This window comes from Phaethon lepturus, unplaced genomic scaffold (genome assembly GCF_000687285.1).
Source record: "Phaethon lepturus isolate BGI_N335 unplaced genomic scaffold, ASM68728v1 Scaffold56979, whole genome shotgun sequence".
NCBI classification, from domain to species: domain Eukaryota; kingdom Metazoa; phylum Chordata; class Aves; order Phaethontiformes; family Phaethontidae; genus Phaethon; species Phaethon lepturus.
Window position 1 is genome coordinate 1 of NW_010565208.1, and position 9,106 is coordinate 9,106.

Here is a 9,106-nt window from a genome sequence, read left to right on the forward strand (position 1 = left end):
GCGCTCCCCGCCCGCTCCCCGGGGCTGCCCGGCCGCCCGCCTTGGCTGTTGGAGATGAGGGCCCCTCCGCCGCCCGCGTCCAGCCAGAGCCGATGACTCCGCAGCACCATGGCCTCCTACGGCTGTAACGTGCTCCTTGGGGTAGCCAGGTCGAGGTAAGGCGTGGGGTGATTTTCATAGGCGCTCTGTGCCGCAGCATTCTTCTTGTTCCTTGTACCGCGTCGGAGATGAAACAGGCTGAGGATAATCACACCTCGGGGGGCAAGGAGGCTCCCTGCCATCCTAACACTTTCCTTTAGCGGTTCATTTACGGTGACTGTTCCGACGTTTTCTAGTGTACACGTTCGGTGTAATATCTATGCTTTAAACTAGAGTACTTCTGCAAACTTCTACAAAAGATTACCTGCCTAAACCTGAAAAGTACAAAGTTTGGTTTATCTAAAGCTAAGGGATTTCAGCAGTTGTCATAACGCATAGCAGTCTGCAAAGTCTTAGCTCTTTTATTAAAAGAGATCAAGGTATCTAACCGCTTGCTTCTCTTCTGTGTGCAGCCTGTCTTTCCCAGCTGACGTTGCTGGGGGATGGAGGAGCAGGAGATAGAACGCTGTTCTAAACGCATGGTGGGAGGAGAAGGGGCTTTGGTTTTTCTTTGTTTGCAACTGGCAAATTTTAGCCAATGCAGTTCGTAGAAGGGCTTCCTGGAGGCAGTCTGAGTCTTGAGTTATTCTCCCCCAAGTTGTTAGCATGGGACGAAGTCTCAATATTTTATCTGTTGGTGAAGGATCAGAATCTCTGATACTGAGGCAGCCACAAGACCAATTTCACAAGATTAATTTGTCACTAAGAACATTAATTTATGTGTAATGCCTAGATACCTTACCCACAATGCACTATTACTTGCTTAAATACCTCTCCAGTTTCAGAGGCTCCCATCTTCTTGCGCACTCCAATTCTCCATACTCTCCAGCAGTTGCTTTTGTCCAACTAGTGGATTATCATTTAAACTGGACTTGTGTAAGAGACTCTGAAAACCAGCCATTGCTGCACTGCGCACGGTTGGGCACTGGCCTACCTCACTCACCAGCTAAAGTTGCGCGAACGTTTCACACGTCCGCCTGCTTGCATCAGGAGCTCCGAGACGAACTTCCACCCCACCGAAGTACTGTAAACCAGGGTACTAAGCCTGCTAAAACTCCAACAAAACAAGACATAGACACTCCTGTGGGAAAAAAGTCTTTACGGCAAAAAATTGTGGATGAACTGAAACATTATTACAATGGATTCCACTTGCTTTGGATTGACACTAAGGTGGCTGCCAGGATGGTGTGGAGGCTGTTACATGGTCAGGTCCTCACTAGGAGGGAGAGACGAAGGGTAAGTGCCAGACGTACGAACACCTTGCTAAAATGATGCATCAAGAGGCTTACTGTAATGAAAGAAGTTTAACCACGCTGTTTCCACACTTCTTTGGAACACTTTTTTTTTTTTTTTTTGTGTGTGTGTCTGGTTGCATAATAATTTCTGCTGTGCTCTTCTCTGTACAGTTGCTGAGAACTTGCGCAGATCTCTTCCGGCTGGTTCCCTTCCTAGTGTTTGTCATTGTCCCCTTCATGGAATTCCTGTTACCTGTATTCTTGAAACTCTTCCCTGAAATGCTGCCCTCGACGTTTGAGACAGAGTCAAAAAAGGTTTGTGTCCTTTCTGGTGATGTAGACTGTGTACTCCAGCTCATTAGAACATCTGTACAACTGCATAAAGAGCTGTTTTTTCCAGCATGCTGCTGTAGATGAGTATCAGCCTCATGCACACGTCTAGGGTTAGCTAGCCTTACTCCTGTACAGGACAGCAGAATTTGAAGGTTGTACTGTAAACAGTGATAAGTAGGAAAATGCAGAGGCATTTCATTTTCTAGAGTAACCAAAGCCTATTTGTTTTCAGTACTGAAGTCTTATTTAATCTCTTTCCCAGAATCCCCTCCCTTCTGATTTTCAAGTGGAATTTCTAATTATGTTTTATTTCCCAAATGAAGGAGGAAAAGCAGAAAAAGAAATTAAATGCAAAGCTGGAGTTAGCAAAGTTCCTGCAGGAGACCATTGCAGAGATGGCCAAAAGGAACAAAGCAGATACAGGACAAGGAAAACAATTCTCCTCTTACGTCCACCAGGTAAAATGGGCTGTGCTGGGAATGACAGCAGTAGTACTTACACCAGCTTTAGTGCTGTTGTTTTGGGCAGAGGATATGGGATTTGTACGGAGATTGCAGAGGTTTGACAGCACAGAGCTGTCCCATCAGGTGTTACTGTTAACAGGATACCCTCTTGCAGCTAATGCCCTACTGGCACTAGCTTTTGACCCCATCTGTCAGAGCTCTCCGTACAGACAAGCGTTTCCATCCTGGAACAACAGTGGAAGTTTTACCATGTGAAATCCTTTCTGTGGCCACTCAGAAACACTGTTTTGCTTTGGCCTTTTAACTATATCATTCTGTTTCCATTGACCGACAGGGATACCAGTGTGAGAAACAGAAGGGGCTTCTTCCCGAAAGGAGTAATAGGATTCACAAACTGTTATTCTGTTTGACTTTTGGCCCTTGTGCCTCTGCTTTGTTTAGATTCGTCACACCGGCCATCAGCCCAGTACCCAGGAGATCGTACGCTTCTCCAAGCTCTTTGAGGATGAGCTGACCCTGGAACACTTGGAACGGCTGCAGTTGGTAGCTCTTTGCAAATTGCTTGAGCTGCAGCCCATTGGCACCAACAATCTGCTCCGCTTTCAACTTCTGCTGAGACTCAGAACTATCAAGGCAGATGATGAGGTAAGTTTAAAATAGCACAGATGTAACTCCTTTGGTGGGATGCGTGCTTTTCGCAGTCTCAAGTACTACCCTCTGAATCACAGACCGCCTGCTTTTTGTAAGGCGTGTGTCGCTGCCCACGCTCCATCTCAGATGTGAAGTTTAATATTAATGGGAGTGGGATTCTCCCCATGAGAGATTCCAGTAAAAAACAGAAGCAGAGTTCAATCTTCCTGCCCCCCTGCTGCCTTTAGTGAACCCTAACAAGTGTGGCGCTGCAGATTTTGTCACTGTTTAGAACACTCTTATATTTTTATTCTGGAGTCATACTAACTGGTAAAAAAGGGAGGTTCCAATTCTGCAATAAATATTGTATGGAAACACCAGATTTTAACCAACTGAATTCAGTATGAGTTTATATTAGTTTATAAAGTGGCTGGATTTATTTAGCCTGGAGAAGGCCGAGGGACAATCTGCATGCTGTTTTCAACTGCCTAATGGGATTATTTAGAAAATGGAACCAGACTTACAGGTGCATAACGAAAGGACAACAGGAAGTGGTCATAAGTTGCAGCAAGGGAAATTCCAACTTGATAAGAAAAAAAAATAATCAGTGAGTAGGTAAGCAGTGGAAAATGTTGTCTAGAGGTTGTGAAATCCCCATCCCTAGAGAGGCTCAAAGCATAAATGGAAAAGGCTGAGCAATGTAAAGAAACTTAAGTTAACCCTCTTTGAACAGGAGGTTGGACAGGAGACCTCCAGAATTCCCTTCCAGCCTACATTTTATGATTTTGTAGGAACAGTAGTTTGAAGTGGTGTTAAGAATCCTGTTACAACAGAGAGGAAAGACCGGAAGACTTCTTGCTAGTAAGAGGTGACCAGTTCCGAAAGGCATGTGCAACTAACCACAGGTTCAGCTTTAAAGCCTGCAATCTTGACAATTCTCAGAGTCACTTGCCTTGCAGTGATCCTACAGGTTTGAAGAATTGACACGTAAAAGTGAAATTCTCAGTACTTGGAGGGGGAAAACCAAATAATTGGGATCCAAGTTTTTGATCCTCTGTAGCTGAAGACTGTCAGCTTTCAAGGACAGAATGAGTTATCTACAAAATCGGTTCTGTCTCATCTTTGTATTGGTATGACTGTATGCACATTTACCTAAACAGACATTTCTTTGGGCTCAAGCTCATCAGGATTTTGGCTTACTCTATGCCTAGATAGGAACATTCCTTTTCATTCCAGATGATTGCCAAGGAAGGAGTCAGTGGCCTAAGTGTGTCTGAACTGCAAAGCGCATGCAGAGCCAGAGGAATGCGATCATTGGGTCTCTCAGAGGAGCAGCTAAAGGAACAGCTCAGACAGGCAAGTACGCTCTGGTCTGGTCTTGTTTGACAAGGTTCTGAGGATAGAGTGGCATGCAGTGTTCAGATAGAGCAGGCACAGTTTCACTAAGAATTCAGGCAAGTGATCCTCACCTGCATAGCTGAGCTTTAGGGCATTTAGTGTCCAGATTACGTCTTAGACTAAAGAGGAAACCAAGTAGCATCAGGGCCAGCTAGAAGTGAGATGAAGTGAGGGTTGGAATATGTTTTAGGCTTCTAAAGTAGCCAAGACTTGTAGTAGAGCCAACACTAGTCTTTTATAAGCATTTGAACAGATTACAGGTACTGCTGTAGGTAATGATACTGCTGTGATAATTCAAAGTACTTAGCTCTCACTGTTGGCTGTTTGTCAGTAGTGATGTTGGTACCTCACCAGTAGCTGGCAACTTCCTCTCTAGTGTGTATTCCATATGGTATTAACTTCCTAAGAAATAATACTCTTCTTCATATCCTTACCATCTGATCTAGTTGAAGATGTCCCTGCTCATTGCAGGGGGGCTGGACTAGATGACCTTTAAAAAGATCCTTTCCAACCCAAACTATTCTGTGATTCTGTTCGCTCTTCAAAACTATTTCTTCTCATTGTGGTAACTTAAAACCATAGTAGCCAAACTCAAGATAGCTATATATCACTCTTTGACCTTAAAGAAGTCCTGACATAGAGCCAATACAAAGTAACTTTTCTTTCTGTTTTCTTCTAACAGTGGCTGGATCTGCATTTAAAAGAGAATGTTCCACCTTCTCTGCTTCTGCTTTCCCGTGCCTTGTATTTAATAGATATAAAGCCGCAATCTGTTCCAGTTCCACAAAATAAGGTGAGTTGTTTGAATAAAACTTTCAGGTTAATAGTTTAACCATTACACATTATAAAAACGAAGCACTGTGACATGAGTCTTGTTCTTTGATCCTCCGAGTGGACTGAAGTTATAACTGTGCTGAACTATATGTTCTTCCGTAGATAGGTGAAACTGCTGAAATCATGACATCCATTCCTGAAGGTCAAGACACCCAAGTGGATCCTGCCCCCGTTGTACAGGGAAGAAAGGTTAGAAAATAGTAGTCTACGCGTAGGAAAATGAGTGTGTAGTGCTGTAATCTTTGGGAAGAGCATGTGAACAAACCTTTCCAAAGCTAGACAAAAACCAATGTTTGACACCATTGCACAGAGCACATAAGTAATGTATATTCTTGCATTGTGTACTTGCGTTTGCTCGAGAGCCTCACAGTTGCATACTCTGCCTTAAGAGGTAATGAAAGGGTACAGAGATCTGCTGTGGCACATCTTGTCCTGTTCCTTGAAACAGCTGGTTATTCAGTGTGGAGCACTCACAAGCTTCTAAGTTGCTTTATTCACATAAATACAGAGACTTCAATCCAGGTACCTTTAGCTCAGAGAAGCCAGTTAAAAGTGACTTGTTTTCAGCTCTCCTAGTGAACTTGAGCTGAGATGTCCAGGACAAAAAGAGCCAAAATAGCTAGAGTAAGAAAGCCAGAGTGCATGGTTCTCAGCATAAGGCTGAAGTGAATTCATTAGATTAGTCCAAGCTGATAAATGCAGCAACAGAAATTAAAGGAGAATATTCTGTCAGCTGCTAGAAATATTTGCAAGTAGCTCTGTTAAATTGCATAGGGGAAACGATGGAAATGCCGACATTCAGCTTTTACAAACACACAAACTGTTGCAGGGAACAGCCTTATTCAGAAAGGAGAAGGGACTGTATGGGGTCTAGCTAGAACTTTGCTTTCTGAGAGGGGTCTGTGACTTAAAGCTGCTTTTTTCCTTAAAGAATGAAGAATTTGTATCTCAGCCAACAGAGAAATTGCCAGTCTCAGAAGTGTCAGCTAAGCCTCCCCTGCGAGAGGTAAGCTGTTCAAAATTCCTAGACCTTCCAAAGGAGATTGTTCTTCACACAACTTAGAGACAAACTGTGGAAATTACAGATGAGAACTGCATTGAGGGCTGTTCCATGCAAAAATACCACGTGTGACTGAGAGACTGCAGTCAAATTGGGGAAGGTAGCAGAGCACTATGGGGAATTACCAGCATGTCCTTTCCTGGTATTCTTCCTTAATAATCTGCTTTGGACCAGTGTTAAGTGCCGTTTTGTATCTGTAAAGGTATTTCTACAGTGACTTGCCTTTCTTTTGCCCATTTTCTTTCTGTGAGTATTTTATTTCAATTTTGCTGCTTATGTACACATCTAGGATGCCCACTTAAGGCAAGTTTGGGACTCCAGCCTGACTTTTATCAACAGGAGGATGCTCCTTTATCTTGAAGAACTTTGTTATTAGTCAGCTTTTATTCTCCAGAGCAGCTTCCCATAGTAAATGGGAAGATACCTTCTTCAAAGGAGGCTTTGAATTTCACAAAGCATTTGTATTGGTACTGCCTAAAATCTGCAACTTTCCCTTACACCTAGACTAAAATGGAAGCATCGCGGAGCAGCAAGGCCGGTGCCAATGGAGTCTAGCCTGAAGCCAGCAAGGACTGTCTAACTGGGAGAGAAGAGCTTTCATCTCTGCACCTCCTTAAAGGGAAGAGGGATTTTCCCAGAGGCTGCTTTACACAAAAAGGTGTCAGTAGCCCTTGGGGGCCTCTGTCTATTCCAAGCTTCTTAGCAGCTAGGCCATGCTAGGGCTGTTTGGATGGCACCAGCTTCTCCTTTGTACCGGATCCCCTCCCCCCACCGTTTTAACTTATGTTGTAAATATGTTAATAGTGACGCTGCTGTCTGTGCTGTGCTGAACAAGTGTTTGTGCTCTTAAACCTTAGGAAAGGCAGCTTTTCATTGTCATAAAGGCCTGCGCACAGAATGAGCTAGGCTGGAAGTCCAGTAAAGCCTGTTCTACAGTTTCAAATCCTCTGCAGGAACATACCCACATATTCAGGGCTTGCAGCTTGTCCTGCTGCTGCAGCTTTATAAGCTCAAGCTCTTGATCCTAGTTATTGGTTAAACCATGCTAACTAGTGCACAGAATGACCTGTGTAGCCACTGCATTTCACTGTCACATTTGTACCAAGGGCTCTCCTCAGTGGTGTGATTGAACTTAACTGTTCAGAAACACTTAAGAACTTGCTGGACAAGAGCAGAGCAGTGAAGAGCACAGCTTCCACTGCGTGAGCTTTTGCATTCAGCAGGTGCCAGACACTGTTACAGAATGCAGGGACTTGCCTTTTTGGGATCCCACTAGGTCCTGTGAGGTAACAACCTGGGGACCCGCACACATTTCCCAAGTCCGATGTAAGACTTGGTTAAACCTTGTCAGGCTCAGAACTAAGCATCAGCAAGTGCTCTCAGATTTACTGTACTTTACAAAATGATTCTGCACACACTCCAGTGTTGACTGTTTTTTTGGTAGTCTATAGGAAGATACTGAAAAGCTGTTTTTAGCATTGGTTAATTTTTTTACTTTGTCCTATGTAAATGTTCAGAGATTACTCACAGTATGGATTTTAAATATATATATTTATACTTACTGTAAAATCTAAGTTAGACTTGGTGCTAAGTAGAATGAAATGTCTTTTCTAGAGGTCAGACAGCCTTTAGAACAATCTGACTCAAAAAAAGCCAGTCATCTCAAGGTCAGGCATTATCAGCACTTTAAACATGTGACTTCAGGCTCTGACTAGCAACGCAGAAACAGCTTGCAGAAGACAGCGCCCGTCGTGCTGTGTTTCTAGTTCTGTACCTGCACCCCTGCCTCGCTAGTACACCCAGTATGCAATACTGAATATTTGTATTTACCTCGTGGTTAGTAAATGAGAACAAATGTTGTTTCAATAAAGTAACCCTATTGCTCAAGCGTCGCTCCTGCTTCTGTGTAGCACGGATGAGATGTTGCTGGTAGCCATTACTTTGCTGACTGAGACAGACTAGCCTCTGGCTCGTTGTCTGTTGAACAAAAGCTTTATCTCCTTGATGACACTGACAGTTGCTGTTACTTGAACAGAACGGTGACCTAACACCTGCAGAGCCCACTTGACCTAGAAAAGCATTTCACTCCCTGAAGAGCTGAGTACAAATGTTGTTCAGTGCAAGATTTCACTAGCATTGAGCACGGAGATTAGCGTGCAGAAGTGAAAGAATGCAAGTAATTTCTGTACTATGGCTAAAGCATGTAAATAGGGGGGTGGAATTCCTGAATTCAAGGTAAGTGGGAAGAGCTATGCAAGCGAAAAGTCTCTCTGTTTTAAAGCACACAAACGGGGCTTGCAGAGCCAGCCTAGTTCACTAAACCATATCAAAGCCAGAACGTCACAGACGGGAGGAAAGTTAGGCTTTTTGATAAGGTAACAAGCTCAGTGTAACTGTGGATAGGATTTCTTGAAGCGCCAAAGAAAAGCAGCAGTGGCGTAAGCCTGAATAGGTTCTTGCTGCGGGGACTGGGCCAGCTCCAGCCGAGCCATGCGTTCAGGAACTTGCTTGTCCTCGAGTCACCTTCTGGAGCTGCTGTGTCCATTCTGAAGCCAGAGTAAGCGGCGTGTGCTTTCAGGGAGCCACACGCGTGGCTTCAGGAGAAGTAGAAAAGCGCGTACCGCTAACCGAAAGGTCGCTGCCGCAGAGCCAGGGTTGGAGACCTCCGATTTGTTCACAAACGCCTTGGCTAACTGCAGCTCGAGGGTCGTCTGCGGGACGGGGAGCCTCGCTCGGACACACGCATCGGCGGGAATTATCCCCGTCCACACCAGCAGATACATACACCAATTCCACTACCGTCGATGGTTTTCCAGCTCTGCCACGCTGCCCCAGCCCCCGTTCTTTGCCAGCGGGCCGTAGTTCATGTTGCTGGTCCCGAGGACGTGTTTCCCTAGCCCCATGTGAAGGGCTACGTGCAAGGCGCACAAATAAGCCTCCACCACCGCTCCCCTGCAGGGTCCAGGGTCTGGCCGGGGCCGGGCCGGGCCCCTCACACCCCGCACCGCCGCCGG

General features: G+C 44.9%; 1 protein-coding gene across 1 annotated transcript; it reads left to right on the forward strand.

Moving 5' to 3' along the window:
- The first annotated feature begins 885 nt into the window (after positions 1-885).
- LETM2 (leucine zipper-EF-hand containing transmembrane protein 2) lies at positions 886-6,764 on the forward strand. The gene is made up of 9 exons (XM_010295095.1): positions 886-1,374; positions 1,545-1,688; positions 2,030-2,164; positions 2,612-2,815; positions 4,037-4,156; positions 4,881-4,991; positions 5,135-5,221; positions 5,964-6,038; positions 6,597-6,764. Exons 1-9 carry the CDS (start codon positions 886-888, stop codon positions 6,645-6,647), a joined length of 1,416 nt encoding a protein of 471 aa, XP_010293397.1. The 3' UTR covers positions 6,648-6,764.
- Positions 6,765-9,106: the final 2,342 nt, after the last annotated feature.